The following is a 22,689-nucleotide window of genomic DNA, read 5'->3' on the forward strand; positions in this document are numbered from 1 at the left end:
ACGGTATTTGACCCAGCCATTGGTGTGAATAATCAAACTAGTTTTTCAGAGCTCATAATAACATGCATAGCATAGCGGTAACACATTTCTAGCACATATCGTCTATTCATTGCTTCTGTAAAATATTCTATGTATATGGAATAGAAAATAAACCATGTCATATCATATCATGTCTAAAGGTCGATTGCGAGGAACTAACTCGTGTTCATTAAATACACTGAATATACATGCTCACTGCATTAGTCTATCCTTGAGGAACGAAGCCGACTGTCTGTATACTCCGAATTACAGTAAGTAATTGTTTTAGTCAATTATCTGAGTCAAAAATATCATTCAAAACGTGAAATCGTCAAAGCGAGTGGATGACCAGAGAATTTACCGATAAGTTTCAACAGTGCATCGTTTGCTGATTATTTACAGACTACTGTTAAAGTTCTTGCGAAACTGGCAAACTTTGGCATGGACGTTATTTGTAGTTTTAGTGAATCGAATGTCATCTGATTAATCAGGGATTCAATGATACGCTTTTCAACTGTTAACTGATGGACTCGTGAAAATTCTGTTTCAGAAATCAATTTATAGGTCTGCTTTCGCATATTATATTACTTGACACAGCAGCGGGAGTTCGGTACACACATTCAATCAGGTATATCGATTGATTTATCTTGATAACATTTATAACAAATCATAACTTTGCTTTGTGAAGTGAACGATTTTCGTAGTTTGGGTTAGAGATTAAGTCAATTACCTTGATTGCATCGTGTGTATGAATATGTATCCAGTATGGCGGGCGATAACCACCAAAATATAGCATCATCGTTTAACCTTTTCATTGTTTCACCTTTCCATCGTTTAATCTTTTTATCATTATTTCACTATCTTTTCATTGTTTCACTATCTTTTCATCATCTTTTCACTATCTTTTCATCATCTTTTCACTATCTTTTCACTATCTTTTCATCATCTTTCCACTATCTTTCAAAGTTATGCTATATTTTGGTGGTTATCGCCCGCCATAAACATCTGTCTAGAAAATACGGTACGGAGTACTGAAGCCGGTGTCATATTCCAACGTCGTAACTGTAATGTGTGCGTCGATATTTTTGACTAGAACGTTTTTTTCATATTTTGACATTTATTTCAGTGAAAGGTGCGCTCTCCCCAATCAGTATGTTGAAGGGTACCACAAGAGAATGGAAAGGCCCGAGCCTCGTGGCCGAAATCTTTGAAGATACATGCCAGAAGCATCTACACGACGTAGCTTGTTACGATGATGATAGATCAGTAACGTATAGGGAACTGAATGAAGCGTCAAATAAAATAGCCCGCGCATTGCTGCAGCAACTCAATTACTTTGATCACGTATCTTCCAATCAGGGCGAATTGAAATGCGTGGGGATTTTCATGGAGCCTACCTACGATCGACTGGTTACGATCACAGCACTTCTAAAATTAAACATCCCCTATGTGCCATTAGATCCAGTAATCCCCTTTAAAAGGTTGAAGTTGATTCTTAGAGAAACTAATCCGATGTGCATCGTTTCTTCGGCCGCGCTCTACGATCAGCTAATGACGGTCGAGATGTTAGTCGAAGGTCATGACATCTTCAAATACAGCCATTTATACAGTATCAGTAATTATCTATATCGGGAAAATATTCCTTTTGAGAAAAAGTTTTCATCAGGGATATCGGATCCGCTATTCTGCATTCTGTATACCTCGGGAAGCACTGGTACGCCGAAAGGTGTCCGGTTACGCCACAGTAACGTTATCAATCGACTTAACTGGCAATGGAATGAAGTACCTTTCAAAACTGATGATGTTGGATGCGCTAAAACCTCACTCCTTTTCGTCGATTCGATCACTGAAATGTTCGGAAGTCTCCTGAAAGGTGTTCCTATCGTGATCGTACCGAAAGCAGTCGTTCAGAATCCAGAAAAATTCATCTCTGTTCTCCAAAAATATCGAGTAACGCACCTTATTCTGGTGCCTTCTCTGCTCAGAGCGATTTTTGCCGTTGTTAAAATGAATAACTCGTCTGATCAGTTATCTGCTCTACGTTACGTAGTTTCCAGCGGTGAAACCCTGCCTGTTGAACTTGCTCGGCAGTTCTTTGATGTTTTCCCGTGTAACGTAACTCTAGCGAATTATTACGGCAGTACTGAGATAACTGGAGACGTCACATTTCAACTGATGAAATGTCCAAGTGACGTCGATAAGGCAACTGTTGGTGAGAGGCTTTCTATTGGACGACCGGTAGACAATATTAACATTTACATTGTCGATGATAATCTTTCATTGACATTTGGAACTGGACAATTAATCGTCAGTGGCCTTAACGTAGCTGATGGCTATATGGAAAGGCAAAACATGATGAACTTTCTTCCCAACCACCTTATTGATGAGAGGGGACATGAATATTTGTATCTAACTGGTGATTACGCGCGAGTCGTTGCCAATATGGTGATATATGAAGGTCGTACTGATTCGCAGGTAAAGATTCGAGGTCAGAGGGTTAACATGGCTAAGGTTGAACGAGTTGTTTCAAGTTGCAAGGGTATAGAAAAAGTTGTCGTTCTATTGTGTACACTGGGTGATAGTAATGAGGTCATCGTCGCGTTCTGTACCACAGCTGAGGGAATAAGTGAAGATGCCATTAACGACGCCTGCAAGGAATCACTTCCTTGTTACATGTTACCGGAAATTATGCTTATTCAAGAATTTCCACTGCAGGCAGCGACGGGAAAAATTGACCGGGTTGTACTTAAACATATGTATTCTTCAACCAAAAACCCAAAATGTGAAATTTGCGGACAAAACGACCGATGATATAATGATATAATGACAGCAGTCACCGAAGTGCTCGGAATTCCGAAGTCTATACTAAACGTAGATGTCAATTTCTTTGAAGTTGGGGGCAGTTCGTTAAATGCGATTAGCGTTTTTTTCAAAATCAAATCCATGGGTTACTCCGCCGATGTTGCTTCCTTCATATCTGCCTCGACTATAAAGGATTTCGTGAAATCCCTGAAATCGACGTATCAAGGCGAGTCACCGTGTCAAGAAAACACCACCGACTACGTTATCGTTCCATTAACAAAAGCGGTTGACAAAAAAGAAGAAATCATCAAACATCTGGCGGATACATTTGTGAAGAAAGAAACTCTATCTAGGGCAGCGGGGACAAGATTTGCCGAATTCAAAATATTTATTTTATCTTTTTGGGACTATTTCCTTAGATCTGGAACTTCGTGCATTTGTCTGAATTGCAAGGGTAACGTTATTGGCGCATCAGTTTTAATTACAGGAGAAGGTCCGTCGGATATATATTCGGAAAGTCTGAATACGATACTCAACTATTTGGAATATGTTGAGAGCCATGGCACCGATCGCATTACTGATAATTTCGCCGATTCGTTCATGGTCACGGCATCACCTGATTTGTCCGTTGAAGAGAAGATACAAGTGATGTATCGATTGGAAAAAACGTCTATAGAAATGGCGGAAAAGATGGGGTACGATGGAATAACAACATGTAATGCCAGTCAGTTTACCGCCGTAAGTAAAATACATGCCTTTTGAAATCACGGCATAATACGTCACATTAATATGGAATGTATTAGATATTTCTCCGTATTTTTCAGGATCTAGCACATGGGTACCTCGGATATGAAACAATTGGACGTTTCACGATTAGAGATTACGTGTCATGCGACGGACAGCAACCTTTTGCATCTGCTCCAAAGGATTCTGTCTGTGTCCTACAAATAAAATATCTTCATCGGAGTGAATTAGTGTCAGAGCATTAGCTGGTTAATCGACAGAAAATAAATGGGTATTGCTCACTTGAATTATAAGCAATAATGAACTTTTGATTTGAAATATTCTAGATTCAAGCTAGTGTAATATATTTGAAATGTGTGATGAACCCTTTCATTAACTGCGATAACTTAAGTACGGTACTAATACAGTATTAATGAACTGTTAATTTGTAGTATGCTTTAATTCAAATGGTATATACCATAGTCTGTATGCTCATGATATCCTTATGGTGTTCCACAGTAAAATATGAATAAATTGGCTACATTCAAGAGGGGGATTTTTACCTACTTTGAAGAATTGGGGATTTTTACCTAGGAGATTTAGTAGAAGTAGAAACAGTTCCGTGATAGTAGGATCATAAAGGTGTTGATCGTGCAGTTGGAATCTGAAGTTCAGTTTGTAAACAAAACAATTGCGACTGTCACGTCCCGTGTGAGGTTATTTCTATATATTGACAGTATTCGTAGCATTTGAAGCTCATATTCCGTTTTACTGCCGTAAGTCCTACTACCGTTAGCTATAGCAAATTTACTCGTGATGCGTTTACTAGTTTCTTTTGATCTTAAAATAGGGATTGGCCGTGTTATTCATTTGATTGGTAGATTTCGTTTGATTTTTCTGTTTTGGTGTCCCTACAAACCCAACACACCTGCCGGGAGCTAAACAGGTGGTTTGATTTTGAAATCGGAAGTCTAAGTATAGAATAACGTTAGTTGTGTGATGATTCGCACGCGTTGAATTTGAACCGCGGTAGTAACTAATTTTGGGTCAAGGATCAGGGAAAATCAAGGAATTATCAGGGAATCTTGGATTTCCAGATCTGTAAGGTTGTGGTGTTGGATTGTGTTCTCCGCTAGTTGTTGTTGTTGTTGTTAATTCCACCGAGGGTTAGGATTTAATCCGTATTAGTGTCCTCCTGGTTTGAGTTGAGAGTAGTATCCCCGAAGCGTACTTAGGGTGTTCGATCCGATACGATGTATTCCACAGACTTTAGAATAATAATAACTACTTCTCGAGAAAACCAAAACGTTTTGTTTTCTCGCGCGAGAAAACCAAAAGTTTTGAATTCTCGCGCGAGAATACCAAGAAACATCGCTTTAGCCGTACAGAAACATTTTTTAGTATGGCCCGAATCAGCCACCATATGAAACCCCTAAGTATAACTGAACTGCATTGAGAGCAATTAAACTCAACCCGTGCTATTAGACTAGAGAGGAATTAGACAAACCCATTCAGATCATTCAAACAAATTCAATATTCTTATGTATTTTAAGCTGGTTTCTACACACGTCTCAACGTGGTGAAAACAACTAAAGCAATTTTTCTTTCGAAGAATTGGAACTTTTGTGACCCGAATCAACCGTTATCTGACCATCAAATGTTCAAATATTTTCCTCTGGAGGGCCCCAGGTTCACTTCCAACAAAATTGAAAACACGAGCATTCACATAGCCTTAAGTTCTTTCTGGTTCAAATTCCAGTTCTAGTTCGAATGACCCGAACAGATGGTCAACAAACAGGTGTATACACCTTTTATGTGGGGAGGTCAATTGCGGGACACACTATCGCCAACTAAGTCGTTTCCTTTTACACTGTATATACATGCTAAACTCTTTAGACATTTTAAACATTTTAGCGTTGAGAAACGAAGTCGAAGGCCTAGGCTAGCTCCGAACAACAGTAAGTGATATCTATGGATTATAAAAGAAGGTTTAGAATGAATTTTAGAAACATCATTCAAAAAGACAAAATCGTCAATTTTTTCTAGCGAGCGAGTGACCATGAGTTTGTAGAGTACCTATTTGTTCGTATGTTTGTTTGTTTGTTTATTTTAAACAGTACAACATGTTCTGACTTATATATTGTTACGAAGCTACCGATCAAGTCCTTGCGAAACTGGCAAGCTTTAGTATGAAAGTTGTTGGTAGTTTAGTGAATCGAATGTCATCTTATTAATTATTGATGCGTTTCTCTCCTGTTAACTTATGGACTCGTGAAAATGCTGTTTCTGAAATCAAAGGACATAAACATAAACGCACAAGATGTATGTCTAAGTGTGCGTTTCTTGCATACACATATATACATACACATATTGCACACATATACATATTATACATTAGCTGAATACCCGTCCAATGGACGGCGCATAAATGCAGAATCCTGTTATTTTTTGCTAACGAAAATCATTCATTCATTTGGCGGGAAATAAATCTAAATGCTTCACATGTTTAGAGTTCTTGGAACCAACCCCACACCTCCCCTACCCCGTCTGACCTGTCAGTGGTACAAACCCTATCATTCTAATAACTAACCGTAAATTCTGCCCCAGCCGTTTTTAGGCCCCTCCTCGTTCGCTCTTTGTACTTTCTATATTGAATGTCGTGATCTAACGTGTCGAATGCTCGTGAAAGATCGAGACAGACACCTACAGTTGATATCCTATTATCCAATCCACTCATTTAGTCAGCATTGTAGATTGATTGTTTGAAATTGATGATATAGTATTGAAAACAAATCATACCTTTGTTTCGTGAAATGGACGATTGTCATAGTTTGGGTTAGAAATTAGTTCAATTATCTTGATTGCATCGTGCATATGAATGTGTATCGGGAAGACTCAATGTCTAGAAAATGCGGCACTGACTCCTGAAACCGGTGTCATATACAAACGTTTTAGCAACATTTAATGTGTGCGTCGAAATATTTGACCAGAACTTTTTCATATTATGTGTTTTGACATTTATTTTAGTTAAAGGTGCACTCTGCTCAATCAGTATGCTGAAGGGTACAGCAAGAGAATGGAAGGGTCCAAGCCTCGTGGCCGAAATCTTTGAAGATACATGTCAGAAGCATCTAGACGACGTAGCTTGTTACGATGATGGTAAATCAGTTAGGTATAGGGAACTGAATGAAGCGTCAGATAAAATAGCCCGTGCGTTGTTGCAGCAACTCAATTACTTTGATCACATATCTTCCAATCAGGACAAGTTGAAATGCGTTGGGATTTTCATGGAGCCTACCTACGATCGACTGGTTACGATCATAGCACTTCTAAAATTAAACATCCCCTATGTGCCATTAGATCCGGTAATCCCTTTTAAGAGGTTGAAGTTGATTCTGAGAGAAACAAATCCGATGTGCATCGTTTCTTCGGCCGCGCTCTTCGATCAGCTAATGACGGTCGAGATGTTAGTCGAAGGTCATGACATTTTCAAATACAGCCATCTATACAGTATTAGTAATTATCTCGATCGGAAAAATATTCCTTTTGAGAAACGGTTTTCATCAGGGATATCGGATCCGCTATTCTGCATCCTGTATACCTCGGGAAGCACTGGCACGCCGAAAGGTGTCTGTCTACGCCACAGTAACGTTATCAATCGCCTTAACTGGCAATGGAATGAAGTACCTTTCAAAACTGATGATGTTGGATGCGCTAAGACCTCACTCCTTTTCGTCGATTCGATCACTGAAATGTTCGGAAGTCTCCTGAAAGGTGTTCCTATCGTGATCGTACCGAAATCAGTCATTCAAAATCCAGAAAAATTCATCTCTGTTCTCCAAAAATATCGAGTAACGCACCTTATTCTGGTGCCTTCTCTGCTCAGAGCGATTTTTACCGTGATTAAAATGAATAACTCGTCTGATCAGTTATCTGCTCTACGTTACGTAGTTTCCAGCGGTGAAGCCCTGCCTGTTGAACTTGCCCGCCAGTTCTTTGATGTTTTTCCAACTGACGTAACTCTAGCGAATTATTACGGTAGTACTGAGATAACTGGAGACGTCACATTTCAACGGATGAAATGTCTATATGACGTCGTAAAGTCAACTGTTGATGATAGGCTTTCTATTGGACGACCGGTAGACAATTGTAACATTTATGTTGTCGACGATAATCTTACAGTGACAACTGGAACTGGACAATTACTCGTCAGTGGGCTTAACGTAGCAGATGGCTACGTGGATAAGGAAAACATTACAAAAAACTGTCTTCCCAACCACCTTAATGACGAGAGAGGACACGAATACCTGTATCTAACTGGTGACTTAGCACGAGTCGTTGACAATATGGTGGTATATGAAGGTCGTACTGATTCGCAGGTCAAAATCCGGGGCCATAGAGTTAACATGGCTGAGGTTGAGCGGGTTGTTTCAAGTTGCAGGGGTGTAGAAAAAGTTGTCGTTCTATTGTGCACACTGGGTGATGGAAATGAGGTCATCGTCGCGTTCTATACCACGGCCGATGGAGTGAGTGAAGACGACATTAACGAGGCCTGCAAGAAATCACTTCCTGGTTACATGTTACCAGAAATTATGCTTATTCCAGAATTTCCGCTTCAGGCAGCGACGGGAAAAATTGATCGGGTTGAACTTAAACATATCTATTCTTCAGCCAAAAACCCGAAATGTGAAAATTTCGAATTTTTGGACAAAACGACTGATGATATCATGACCGCAGTCACCGAAGTGCTCGGAATCCCGAAGTCTAAACTGAACGTAGATGTCAATTTCTTCGACGTAGGGGGCAGTTCGATAAATGCGATTAGCGTTTTAGTCAAAATCAAATCCATGGTCTACTCTGCCGATGTTGCTTCCTTCATATCTGCCTCGACTATAAACGATTTCGTGAAATCCCTGAAATCGGCGTATCAAGTGGAGTCACCAGGTCAAGAAAACACCACCGATTACGTTATTGTTCCATTAACTGAAGTGATTGAAAAAAAAGAAGAAATCATCAAAAATCTAGCGGATACATTCTTGAAGAAAGAAGCTGTAGTAAGGGCAATGGGGATAAGATTTGCCGAATTAGAAATATTTCTTTTATCTTTTTGGGACCATTTCCTTAGATCTGGAGCTTCGTGTGTTTGTCTGGATGGCAAGGGTAGCGTGATCGGCGTATCAGCAGTAATAACAGGAGAAAGTCCATCAGATATACAGTCGGATGGCATAAACACGATACTCAATTATCTGGAATATGTTGAGAGCCATAGCGCCGATCGCATTACTGATAATTTCGCCGATTCGTTAATGGTCATGGCATCACCTGATTTGTCCGCCCAAGAGAAGATACAAGTGATGTATCGTTTGGAACAAACGTCTATACAAATGGCGGAAAAGAAGGGGTACGATGGAATGATTACATGTAATACCAGTCAGTTAACAGCCGTAAGTAAAATGCATGCCTTTTGAAATTACAACATATGTTATCGTGACATTAATATGGAATGTATTAAATATTTCTCCGTATTTCCTAGGATCTAGCACATGGGTACCTCGGATACGAAACTGTTGGACGTTTTACGATCAGAGATTACGTGTCATGCGACGAAATGCAGCCTTTTGCATCTGCTCCTAAAGACGCTGTTTTAGTCCTACAAATAAAATTGTTTAATCGGAGTGAATTAGTTTCACAGCATTAGCTGGTTAATCGACAGAATGGATTGGGAAAATGTGTAATGCTCCTCCTGATTGCGTTCTCTCGTACAAAACATAATTGGTTGGCTTTTAGATTAATAAGGCAATAGTAATGTTTTCTCTATTTTCTTGCAGAATATACATGTATGGTATAACACATGAAACATATGAAATTCCGTTAGACTTCGATACTTGTATTAACCCACATTTTTCGTTTGAAAATATATCTACTTTATTACGAAATGAGGAATGAATTGAAATATGTAAATCATTTTACAACTGGATGAAAAAGTACCACCCATTAAGCACTTCGATAACCATCATTTAGAAGATGATCCGCTGTACAAGCGCACTCCACAAAGGCAATAATAACACTGGTGACATTTCAACATCTCCTATCGCAAGCTTGGTGGCCGGATGCCTGGATCAGAAAAGTATACGTTCCAACTTCTTGAAGTTCATTTGAATTAAGACCATATTTCCCTTATTTCTGCACAGCTAGACACAAGATACTCACATAAACACATTTTCTGTTTTCTGTTGGTTGCAAGAATTCTGTGTTAATTTCTTTGAAGTTGGGGGCAATTCGATAAATGCGATTAGTGTTTTAGCCAAAATCAAATCTATGGGCTACTCCGCTGATGTTGCTTCCTTCATATCAGCCTCGAGTATAAACGATTTCGTGGAATCCTTGAAATTGACGTATCAATTTGAGTCACCATGTCAAGAAAACACAACCGATTACGTCATCGTTCCATTACACAAAGCGATTGACAAAAAAGAAGAAATCGTCAAGAATCTAGTGGATACATTCGTGGAGAAAGAAACTCTATCTAGGGCATTGGGGATAAGATTCACCGAATTAGAAATATTTGTTTTATCTTTTTGGGACCATTTTCTTAGATCCGGGGCTTCGTGCGTTTGTCTGGATGACAAGGGTGACGTTATTGGTGTATCAGTTACAATAGCAGGAGAAGGTCCGTCGGATATATATTCGGATGGTATGAACACGATACTCAATTATCTGGAATATGTGGAGAGCCATGGCACCGATCACATTACTGATAATTTTGCCGATTCGTTCATGGTCGCGGCAGCATCTGATTTGTCCGCCCAAGAGAAGATCCAAGTGATGTATCGATTGGAAAAAAACGTCTATAGAAATGGCGGAGAAGAAGGGGTACGATGGAATAATTACATGTAATACCAGTCAGTTTACAGCTGTAAGTTAAATGGATGCCTGATAAAATTACAACATATATTATCGTGACATTAATATAAAATTTATTAGATATTTCTCCTTATTTTCCAGGATCTAGCACATGCGTTCCTCGGATACGAAACTATTGGACGTTTTTCGATCAGAGATTACGTGACAAGCGACGGAAAACAACCTTTTGCATCAGCTCCTAAAGATTCTACCTTAGTCCTACAAATAAGATATTTTAATCAGAATGAATTGGTTTCAGAATATTAGCTGATTAATCGAAAACTTGCATCGTTCCTCCCGATTGCGTTCTCTTAGCTGGTACAAATGATGGTTGGTCGGTTCTTGGGATTGAATCGGTTACAGAGTCTTTGTAATAAGGGAATAACTGCTTTCTTGCGGCAATATGGAATAACATGATTTACATATGACATTCCGATAGACTTCTATGCTTTTATTACCATATACATTTTTACGTTTGAAAATGTATGTCACACATTACCAAATGAGGAATGAATTCAATGTTTTATATTAGGGCATATACACAATCATTTACAACCGAACGAACAAAAGTGCCATCTATTAGGCCATTGGTGAATTTGAACTTTTAGCTTTCAATCGGTACACCGTATCATTCAAATTGCATACAAATGTTTTAGACAATATGATAGATTTTAATTTGAATAGAGATAGTCTTTTTAATAAGCCTTTTTACAGTTTCAAGGCGCCATTTTTTGGGTACCCGCCGAAAATGTTACTTAAAAACTAATAAAGATAAGTGAAAACGGTAAAAAGCACGTAACACTACATATAGATGTCTATCGATCCTGAAAATTTCAAAAATGTCGATTAAAATTTGTAAGAATTACGAACTTTTGAATGACATGGGCAATAATTCAAGTTCGGGAAGACGATATCAATGTTGATAACTTCACCAGCGCACATTGTAGCATTAACTTGATAAATGAGTGATATCATAAAAAAGTTAATTATCAGCCGAGTTCATCGATATTTTCACTTTGTTTCTATCTTATTCCAATCCAGAGGTATGAACGAAATGAGAAAATCAAACGGGGCAAAAATAGGGACAAAAAATTCAACAATGCGGACCCGGCGGGTACCACAAAAAATGGCGCCTGGAAACTGTAAAAAGGCTTATTGTGTTGTTTTTTTCATTTTCAAAAATTTTGTTGGAATCTAGTAAAAACTGTTAAACAAATATTACTTCTGTTAACAATATTTAGAATTTATAATAAACTTGTACGTGAAATAGTTTTGCTACTAGATACTGTTCAAAATCTTCATTGTTATTTGGTTGACTATATTCACCATTGGTTTTTAATTTGATTTTACTAAGAGCGCGTTCTAGTGTTCAGAATATGCGTATAATTTCTTCGATATAAATTTCGCGATTAAGATATTTTGTCAGCAGCTATTTGAGCCATATGAAAAATATTTACAATGTCACTACTATTTACAATGTATACAATTTATAATAAACTTGTACATGAAATATTTTTAGAATAAAAGTCCCACTTGACAATCACAGGATCGAAATTGTTTTTGAAATATCGAAACTATTAAAATTTATTAAAAACCCGAATTTTCGGTTTTATACTAAAAAACCATTTTCAGTAACGGAAAAGAACTTTAAAACTAAATTTAGATCCATGGGTAACATGATTACGTGGTAAAACTACGCAATGAACCTTGTGATGAATCTTATGAATCTTGCAATTAATTCTAGTATGAAACCGAAAATTCGGGTTTTGATTAATTTGAATGGTTTAGATTTTAAAAAAGTTTTTTCAATCATGTGATTGTGGGACTTATATTCTTTTCGTCTCTCGCGATTCATTGCGTAGTTTTACCACGTTATGAAATATTTTTGTTAGAAAATGGTGCTATCTTCAGAAAACCCATTTTGATTTGATAGACTACATATTCTATATTAAATATTAGCAAAAGCACTAGGTAAGTGCTCAGAATATGCGCATCAAGTTCCCAACCAACATATTTTGCCAGCAGATTTCTTTTCAGATAAATGTTTTTATTCATTCCATTCTTCCTATTCAATTGGCGTTTATAAAGACCATTTTACGAAGTTCAGTAAAGAGTTTCCGTTTGTTCTTGTTGTTTTTAAAATCTTTTATCTTATGTAATGTGAATATATATGTGAAATATACACGTATTTGAGGAATGAGAGAACTAACAGTGATGTTTGCGCAGGTTCGTTGCTGCCTGGCCACATATTCTGCAGAGTGGTTCGTCAGAAACCATCCATCTCACCACATTTTAGCTGTTGCCGAAGTGTTTAGTCTCCATTGCATTTTGTCAAACATCCGATATGATGCTCGGTGGCTGGCGTTTTTCCACGCTCCTTTTTAGTCAATATCCTGATATAAAAGCGGGCTTTGTCCTATTTTATCGGACGAAGCGTTTTACTATATCGGGTGACCAGGTGGTGTCAATCAATTTTCGGCAGATAAGCAGATTCTGCGCCACGCTGACCGATAGAACCATGAACTCTAAAACGAATTAGAAATTTACATCAATGACGTTAGATTCACTATTCGTTTCCAGTCCATGATTGAACACAGCGACACTCTGCGCGACATACGCGCGATGCAACAGTAATCTCCGTTAACCGCAGTCACAATTCATTAATGCTGTTTGCTCTTCTGGCTGGCAATAGATAATACAGTCTCTAAGGTAAGTGGGATTGAACAGGTTTATCGCAGTATTCAAAGCTTAACCGATCATTGTCATTCAATAAGATGCGATTTAAATGTATAGTCGTAATCAATTGAAATGTAATATGATGATGTGTATATTTTATGTGAACCGCCATAAAACGCAGTGAAGAGCGGTATAGAAATAAATGTTGATGATAACAATAATAATGATAATGATAATAATAGAAATAATAATAATTATTATAATATTAATAACATTTATCTTTATACCACTCTCCACTGCGTTATTATCATTAGAATTATTATTACGAACATTTACATTTTACATTATGCACGAACATTTACATTTGATAAACCCAACTACGTGTACGTAAGTATACATGGAACTTTATCTGATATACTTGTAAAATATACGCTTTGTGTACAGATACCCACCCTTAGTTTGATCATGGACCCTAAAATCCGTTTATGAGTCAATAGTTTGATTTTGAATTAACTGCCGACTAGTAAGGTCTGAATTTACTAAGACCCAATAACGTGCAACTGATCGCTGATTGCTCCACCTACACTATTCGCCTATTCCACTGTTTTACACTTTTTAATGTTTGTAGCGATTAATGTACACTATACAAAATACTTTTTTCTTTCAGTGAGATATACTTCTGCATGATATAAATTCATCATCATTTTTCATCAATTCATCCCTTTTATTTGTTTTTTCTTTAATTTGTTGATGTTTGGGTCAAGGTGTCTGAACATCATTTTGGAGCCTCTATAGGGATCCCTAGTTTTTTAAGTTCTACTGCTGTCGAATATCCACACATATCCACTCTACAGCGCCATATTCCTTAGATAAGGCTTAATCAATATTTTTCTAACTTTGGGCAATCATATCTACTTCAGGTATATAACTCAAACAGTATGCTGAAGGGAATTGCCATAGAATGGAGAGGCCAGAATCTTGTGGTCGAAATCTTTGAAGATACATGTCAAAAGCATCTAGACGATGTAGCCTGTTATAGTGATGATAAATCAGTAACGTATAAGGAACTGAATGAAGCGTCAAATAAAATAGCCCGCGCACTCCTGCATCAACTTAATCACTTTGATCACGTATCTTCCAATCAGGACAAGTTGAAATGCGTCGGAATTTTCATGGAACCTACCTACGATCGACTGGTTACGATCATAGCACTTCTTAAATTAAACATAGCGTATGTGCCATTAGATCCAGTTATTCCCTTGAATAGGTTAAAGCTGATTTTGCGAGAAGCAAATCCGATGTGTATAATTTCTTCCGCTGCGCTCTACGATCAGCTAATGACGGCCGAAATGTTAGTTGAGGGTCATGGCATCTTTAAGTATGGTCATCTGTACAAAATTGGTAGTAACATCAGTCAAAAGAAAATATCTCCCCAAGAGAGGTTTTCTCCAACGGCATTAGATCCGCCATTCTGTATCCTTTATACCTCGGGAAGCACTGGTACGCCGAAAGGTGTCCGTCTCCGCAACAGCAACGTTATCAACCGGCTTAACTGGCAATGGAACGAAGTACCTTTCCAAAATGGTGATGTTGGATGTGCTAAAACCTCACTTCTTTTCGTGGACTCGATTACTGAAATGTTCGGATGTCTCTTGAAAGGTGTCCCTTTCGTGATCATACCGAAATCTGTCGTTCAAAATCCAGAAAGGTTTTTCTCTGCTCTCCAAAAACATAGAGTAACGCACCTTATTCTGGTGCCTTCTCTGCTCAGAGTTATTTTTACCGTTATTAAGATGAATGATTCATGCCACCAGTTATCTGATCTACGCTACGTCGTTTCCAGCGGTGAAACCCTGCCGGTTGAACTAGCTCGGCAGTTCTTTGATGTTTTTCCAAGCAACGTCACTCTAGCGAATTATTACGGCAGTACTGAGATAACTGGAGACGTCACATTTCAACTAATGAAATGTTTAACCGATGTTGATAAGTCAACCGTCGATGGTAAGCTTTCAATTGGACGGCCGATTGGTAATAGCAACATCTATATTGTCGATGAAGGCCTTGCGTTGACCTCTGGTACTGGAGAATTGTTGGTTAGTGGCTTAAACGTATCCGATGGCTACGTGGACACAGAAAACATGGTAAACTTTCTTCCAAACCATCTTTACTCCGAGATCGGACACGAACACCTGTATCGAACCGGTGATTACGCGCGGGTCGTTGACAATATCGTGATATATGAAGGTCGTACTGATTCACAGGTCAAAATCCGAGGTCAAAGGGTTAACATGGCTGAAGTCGAACGACTTATTTCAAGTTGTAAGGGTGTAGAAAAAGTTGTAGTTCTATTGTGTACATCGGGTGATGGAAATGAGGTCATCGTCGCGTTCTATACCACGGCTGATGGAGTACGTGAAGACGTCATTAACGAGGCCTGCAAGAAATCGCTTCCTGGTTACATGTTACCGGAAATTATACTTATTCAAGAATTTCCACTGCAGGCAGCGACGGGAAAAATTGATCGGGTTGGACTTAAGCATATTTATTCTTCATCCAAAAATCCGAAATGTGAACATTTCGTATTTTCGGACAAAACGACTGATGATATCGTGACTGCAGTTTCCGATGTGCTAGGAATTTCGAAATCAAAACTGAATGCAGATGTCAATTTCTTTGAAGTCGGGGGCAATTCGATAAATGCGATTAACGTTTTAGCAAAAATCAAATCTATGGGTTACTTAACTGATGTTGCTTCCTTCATCTCGGCCTCGAGTATAAACGATTTCATCAAATCTTTGAAACGGGCTCGTGAAGAAGAGCTAGTATATCAAAAAAATATCGGTGACTATGTTATAGTCCCGTTAACCGATGTTATGGATAAAAAAGAAGAAATCACCAAGAATTTTGGAGATACATACACGAAGAAGGATGCGCTGAGCATAGCTGTTGGGTTAAAACCATCCGAATTCCAGATGTACGTGTCGTCTTTCTGGGAATATTTCCCTAGATCGGGCGCTTCGTGCGTGTGCCTTGATAGCAACGGGAAAGTTATGGGTGCATCACTCGTCGCTACTGGCGAAGTTACATCGAATATGCAATTCGAGGGCGGTAACACGATATTCCATTTTTTGGAGTACGTCGAGAGCCACGGCGCCAATCTTATCACCGATAATTTTGCCGATTCTTTCCTGATCGGAACATCGCCTGATCTGTCAGCGCAAGAGAACGTGCAAGTCACGTATCTAATGGAAAAAGCGTCACTAGAAATGGCTGAAAAGATGGGATACGATGGAATGATAACATGCAATACCAACCAGGTAACAAAAGTAAGTACACGTACATTGATGATTATACCAATACCTGTTTATATCAGTACTGATTTCTTCCATAACCACGATCTCGCGAGCGTCTTTGGTCTGGAACAACGGTTCACACTTGTGCCAAATGGGCCCTTGCCTGTTTGGCACGGGCCAAATTTGGACCAACTAAAAACGTCGGACAACGCCCAAGCCTAATTTTAGCACTGGACATATTAGCCGAGATCCCACGGAGACGATTTTGCCTGGGCTAAATTGGCACAGATCAGGCTCAGGCCATATTTGGCCCGTGCCTAATTAGAGAGCGCGTCCACACGCAAACCATTCACTCGATACTAAACAGTGGTCAAACAAAGTGAAGTGGATCATTTTTGGTGCCAGTTGCAATTCAAACGCAATCATTTATGTGGCGGTAGAATTTGGCTCGGGCCTGGTCCGACGTTTCTGGTCGGGCCAAATTTGGCCCGGGCCAAACAGGCAAGGGCCCATATGGTACCCGTGTGAACAGTTGTCCTAAGGATTCAAGATGGCGGACTAGTGCGATCACGCATTCGTATATGTCCTGACAAAAATTATTTATCAAGTGTTTTTCACTGTGGATTTATAACGAGTAATGGGTTCATTGGATAGGAAGTGTTCTATCAAGTTTCCTCTGAATGAGGTAAACGGAAAAATTCTTCATCAAGATGTCATTAACGCTATAAAGGACAGTGCCGACGATGACGTGAGTAAAATAGCAGCGATTCAAATAACGTCAAAATTTTGCATAATTACTGCAGTAGATGAAACGAGTAAAGATCTTCTGAAACAATCCGGATTAATCTTTCGAGGGAATAAAATCACTCCGGATGATGTAGATTTAACCTTTTTGTCTGTGAAAATAGTCGATGCTCCGTATGAGATGTCGGATCTGACCATTGTCAACTTTATTAAAAATTATGGTGATTATGTTGAAGGATCGGTAAAAAAAGGCGTGATAAGGGACACTCAAATATATACTGGGACCAGATATTTGAAATTGAAACAAGTCAATAAAGTTATTCCAAACTTCACATCAACCGATGGATTCCGCGTAAGAGTGTACTGTGAGGGTATAGGGTGTCAACATTGCCTTGGCGATCATCGCTCAGCTGACTGTCCGTCACGATTTAAGTGTTTCAAATGTGGCGCCGCAGAGCATAAAGCTCGTGATTGTACCGTGACTCTGAGCGACACGATATCCAACGAAGGGCGTGACTATTGCGAGAAAACGTCAAGCGAACCGCTGTCCAATACTATTACAAATAATGTATTAGTAATCGGTGATTCTAACCTCCGTGACTTCGAGTTTCCGAATGGCACGGTTAATTGCCAGCCTGGTGCTAGCGGTGAAAAGATTTCATCGCTTCTGAATAAAGCTGACAATCAGATTCTAGATCGATCGTCGATTACTGACGTTATTCTCCACTTAGGTACAAACGATATAAGTAACAACAAAAATGACAGTGACACTGTAGTGGTGAATCTGTCCTTAGCCATGGCTAAAACGACGGAACATTTCAATGAAGCCCAGATTCACTTCTCTAGTATCATTCCAAGAAAAGGTAACTCCAACAACGTAAAAGAGTACAACAGCCTTGCAATAGCAGTTAACAACCATATCGGGAAACTATGCGCGGAACAGAATATCATGTTTATTGATAATGACACTATATTGAAACTTAAACCGTCTGGTAAAGCTTTGGACCACTTTTATTCGCCGACCGATAAAAGTGGTATTCACCTCAGTGAAACCGGCAAGCTTGCATTGCTTAAACACTTTTGCGAGGCAATAGATGGCGTCACTAGTGATGCTTTCTGCACACCGACCTTGGCAAAACGAAAGGAGAGATCACTATCCGGAACACCACCTTCAATAGAAAAAACCAGGAAAAAACAATACGTTGAATATTAGTCAAACACCATGACTTGTTATTTGTATGAAAAGCTCAGTAACTGATATACCTTGTACAAACAACAGTTGTTTGTACTTTAATGTTGACGAGGATTCTCCTCTTGAACGGGGAAGTCTATCCATCATTTCTCATAACATCAGAAGTGTCAACAAAAATTTTGACAGTTTAACTGATTTTTTGAATTGTTGTAATGGTCAATTTTCGGTCATTGGTTTGACCGAGACTTGGACTAATTCAAATAATTCTAACTCCAATTTGTATAGAATTAACGGTTACACGAGTATTTTTAAATCCCGCGCCAATGGTCAACTTGGTGGCGGCGTAGCTCTCTTCCTAAAGGAAAATTTCAATTTCAAAGTACGGACAGACTTATCAACTAGGAATCATACTTTCGAATCTTTATTCATCGAAATTGTTTTAGGTAAAAAATCCAATATTATTATTGGAGTAATATATAGACCTCCAGGAGGAAAATTACCAACTTTTCAAGATGAATTTGAACTCAAAATTGCGAAAGTTTGTCCTTTGTTTAAATCCGGAGCCCCTAATTCTTTAAATAATTATCGACCCATATCTTTGCTTCCTAGCTTCTCAAAAATTCTGGAAAAACTAGTTTACAACAGATTGGTTTCCTTTTGTAACAAACAGGATATTGTAATCCCATACCAGTTTGGCTTTCGTTCAAAACATTCAACAGACTTGGCATTAACCAAGGTTGTTGATAATCTTTCTGAAGCCTTGGAAAATAAGAATATTACTATTGGATTATTCTTGGACCTGTCTAAGGCATTCGACACCGTTAACCATGACATTTTGTTAATGAAGCTTGATTATTACGGAATCCGAGGTGTTCCTCATGATTGGTTTAAAAGCTACCTGACTGACAGGAGTCAAGTTTTAAGTTTCAACAATACCTTATCGTCTCCATTAAATATATCAATTGGTGTACCCCAGGGTTCTATTCTAGGCCCTTTGCTCTTTTTATTATACGTTAACGATTGCGTTAATGCGTCCAAATTACTCCATTTTATCCTCTTTGCCGATGACACGAATTGTTTTTATAGTAACTCTAATATCAAAGAATTGGTTTCCATAGTAAAATCTGAACTGGCGAAACTTGGCATCTGGTATCAAGTAAACAAACTTTCAATAAATATTGCGAAATGCCGCTTTATGATTTTTGGTCGTGTAGATCACTTTAATTCTTCCATTTGGTTAAATGGAGAATTAATCAAACGTGTACATAGTACGAATTTTCTTGGTCTTTTTATAGATGACAAATTAAATTGGGATGTCCATATCAAATATGTCTGCAGTAAAGTGTCACGCTCCATTGGAATTTTAACCAGATTAAAAAAGCATTTCCCATCAAATATCCTTATTACCCTTTATTATAGTTTTGTTTATCCTCATTTACAATATTGTAATTTAATCTGGGGAAGTTATTATGCAAACAAGCTTAATCCACTAATTTTACTACAAAAAAGAGCAGTAAGAATAGTTAATAAGTCTCATTTCCTAGAACACACTGACCCTATCTTCAAGAAATTGAATATCCTAAAATTTAGACATATTACAAAATTTCAATTGAGTCTATTTATGTTCAAATTCAATAATTCAAAATTGCCAAATTCCTTTAATCGGTATTTCAAAAAGAATGTTGATATACACTTGTATTCAACCAGAAATATGAATTCTTTTCGTGTTGCCAGATTTCGGACTAACAAAACACAATTCACAGTAAAAATTTCTGGTCCTGTTGTCTGGAATAATTTGCCAAAAAGTTTAAAACAACTGTCGTGTATAGATACTTTCAAAAGAAAACTTAAATTGTATCTAATGAATTTGTAATTAATCTGTCTGTATCTGTCATCTATTACCAGATTGTAAGAGTGAATGAAAGATAGTGTGATTGACCGCCTGAGTGACTACGTGAGTGGGTGCATGTTGGGTGAAGGTGTATGACTGCATGTGTGTATGAGTTGAGTGAATCGGTGTATGCTAGGGGATTAGAGATTTTATAAGCCTTCATTGGCTTCATCTAATCTCCTCCACATTATATTAAAACATTTCATATTTGTATATCTCTTTATGACATGTTGTAATTTTATTACGGAAATAAATTTTTTATTATTATTATTAATTAGGCACGGGCCAAAATTGGCTCGAGACCGATCCGTGCCAATTTGGCCCTGGCCATAAACGTCAGACCAGGCCCGTGCCAATTTTTAGCACCAGACATATGATTGCGTTTGAATTGCAACTGGCCCCGGAAATGATCCACACGGAGCCAAATTTGGCACGGGCCAAAAATGCTTGTGTGATCGCGGCTATTATTCAAATTCCGGAAATAACTCACTTCGCTTTGTTTGAGCATTGTTTAGTATCGAGTGAATGGTTGGCGTGTGAACGCGCTCTCTAATTAGGCGCGGGCCAGATATGGCCCGAGCCTGATCCGTGCAAAATCCGTGTGATCGTGGCTATAATTTCGGGATGACTTCATTGTTTCATTCGAACGTAAACATTTTTCTTTCTTTTTTCCAGGATCTAGCGCATTTGTACTTCGGATACGAAACTATTGCGTGCATTTCTGTCAGAGATTACGTGACATGCGACGGAAAACAGCCTTTCGCGTCTGCCCCGAAAGACTCGTTCGTAGCTTTACAAATCAAGCATCTTAAATGAAACGATAATCAATCTCATCTTGGGATATAGTCGACTAAATGTTGGACAATGGAACGATGGTCTTTTGTATCGGTTGCGACGAAGATTGAACTTATTCGAGTAACATACTTTATTCAGTAGACACCACACAAGCGGGATCTTCTTAAAACCCTTAAGACGTACTTCGCCACTATTTGCACCAAAATGAATATTGTTAATGTTTTCTTTCTTGCTTGAGGGCGTAGGACCTTTCAAATGATTTGAGTGACTTGTGTGTCCTCCTTTATTGCAACATGCACAGAAATTGAGAAAAACAGTTTACGTCGGTTAAAGTAATGAAATATTGATGATTGAAATATGTGTTAACGGTATGCATAGAGTTGGTATATTGTGAAATGGTATAATATCTTGTGATCTCGTTTTCATTATACTGTATTATTCGCATTCAATATAATCTCGTTGGTTTGTGTCACGTCGGTTATATTATACGCCATTTAGAATGAGCCCGGAAGAGAGATTTTCGTTGCCATACCTACGGCGGTTGATTCGTGAACGGTGGATCCGCGTGAGTGTATAGACGGCATGCGTTCAATTAAGCTCAAGAATGGTTAATGTCGTCGTCGATTACGTGCGTTATATGTACTTATGCGCAAGCATTTCGATCTAAAACGCACGTGACAGGTATTTATTTCAATCTAGGCACACATAGTCCGGAAAACCCAAATTTATTTATTATGTATGCATAAAATGCATCTATATATACTAGTGCATTTGTGACAATTGGTTCATTCCCTCAGCTCAGCATTTATCTACGCAGTTTAGCACGTGAAGCAGAACCACTTTATCGCTCGTGGGCTCGAGGATGGCGATACAGTTTCTAAAAACAATACTAGCGGCCACACGTTTCACTCACGCCCCCATCAAAGAAGGCAAAATTGGACACTGAAAAATAGATATTCAAAAGGTTAGAATGTTACCAAAGCTGTCAAAATCCATCGAGTAACCGGTGAAATTTATACGTATGTTTGTTAAAACGCACATCGCAAATACTTTTCAAAATGGCCTAACAATGCAGGATAAAAAGTACCCTAACAAAATGGTGGTTAGCAACTGTACAATTTTTTTATAGTACACACCGAGGACTTGTATGCATTCGCGCCCGATTAGTTGTTTTTAAGAATATAACACATTCGATAGTCACACCATAAAATACAGCACATTCGGGAACAAATATCTATTGTAAAAATTGTTACGTATGGTGGCTGATTCGGGACATGCAAAAGTTTTTTGCACCCTCCACGAAAACGCACAAAAACAAACTTTTAACGCGCAAAAAAAAATATTCCATGTTTGCGCGCTAAAAGTTTGTTTTTGTGCGGTAATATTTGTTTTTGTGCAATAAGATTTTTTTTTGCGCATTTTCGTGGAGAGGATGAAAAAAAATGTTTACATGTCCCGAATCAGCCACCATAGTTACGCGATAGATCCTCAATGATTGCAATAATCCTGTAAAAGAGGGGCGTACCGAGAAAGGGTTAGGCATTTTTCAAGCTACTGATGAAGCATTCCATAGGTTTTGAGCATGAGAATATATTTTCTTTTCGGAATCCTCACAAAAACTGGTTGGATTCCGAATGATCCGATGGAAGGTC

At 38.4% G+C, this 22,689-nt stretch overlaps 2 protein-coding genes and 1 pseudogene across 3 annotated transcripts; all 3 read left to right on the forward strand.

The window, feature by feature from the left end:
• Positions 1-107: 107 nt before the first annotated feature.
• LOC141912042 (beta-alanyl-bioamine nonribosomal peptide synthetase ebony-like) lies at positions 108-4,092 on the forward strand (annotated as a pseudogene).
• A 14-nt stretch (positions 4,093-4,106) lies between these two features.
• LOC141912029 (beta-alanyl-bioamine nonribosomal peptide synthetase ebony-like) lies at positions 4,107-9,809 on the forward strand. 2 transcript variants are annotated; one of them, XM_074803205.1, is made up of 4 exons: positions 4,131-5,501; positions 6,571-6,702; positions 7,726-8,987; positions 9,077-9,809. In XM_074803205.1, the coding sequence occupies exons 1-4, from the start codon at positions 5,327-5,329 to the stop codon at positions 9,239-9,241; spliced, it is 1,734 nt and encodes a 577-aa protein (XP_074659306.1). In that variant the 5' UTR covers positions 4,131-5,326; the 3' UTR covers positions 9,242-9,809. The 2 variants fall into 2 exon arrangements, with proteins under 2 accessions (XP_074659297.1, XP_074659306.1); XM_074803196.1 differs by having other exon boundaries at positions 4,107-5,501; positions 6,571-8,987.
• A 4,251-nt stretch (positions 9,810-14,060) lies between these two features.
• LOC141910572 (beta-alanyl-bioamine nonribosomal peptide synthetase ebony-like) lies at positions 14,061-21,443 on the forward strand. The gene is made up of 2 exons (XM_074801302.1): positions 14,061-16,448; positions 20,918-21,443. Exons 1-2 carry the CDS (start codon positions 14,061-14,063, stop codon positions 21,056-21,058), a joined length of 2,529 nt encoding a protein of 842 aa, XP_074657403.1. The 3' UTR covers positions 21,059-21,443.
• Positions 21,444-22,689: the final 1,246 nt, after the last annotated feature.

Source organism: Tubulanus polymorphus, chromosome 1 (genome assembly GCF_964204645.1).
Source record: "Tubulanus polymorphus chromosome 1, tnTubPoly1.2, whole genome shotgun sequence".
NCBI lineage: Eukaryota > Metazoa > Nemertea > Palaeonemertea > Tubulaniformes > Tubulanidae > Tubulanus > Tubulanus polymorphus.

Bases quoted from the DNA above. Each gene is read 5' to 3' on its own strand.
- LOC141912029 (XM_074803196.1), top strand. From the start codon at position 5,327: ATGGTCAACAAACAGGTGTATACACCTTTTATGTGGGGAGGTCAATTG. The intron at 5,502-6,570 runs GTAAGTGATATC...CATTTATTTTAG, and splicing joins TAGGCTAGCTCCGAACAACA to TTAAAGGTGCACTCTGCTCA. The intron at 8,988-9,076 runs GTAAGTAAAATG...CGTATTTCCTAG, and splicing joins ATACCAGTCAGTTAACAGCC to GATCTAGCACATGGGTACCT.
- LOC141910572 (XM_074801302.1), top strand. From the start codon at position 14,061: ATGCTGAAGGGAATTGCCATAGAATGGAGAGGCCAGAATCTTGTGGTC. The intron at 16,449-20,917 runs GTAAGTACACGT...TCTTTTTTCCAG, and splicing joins ATACCAACCAGGTAACAAAA to GATCTAGCGCATTTGTACTT.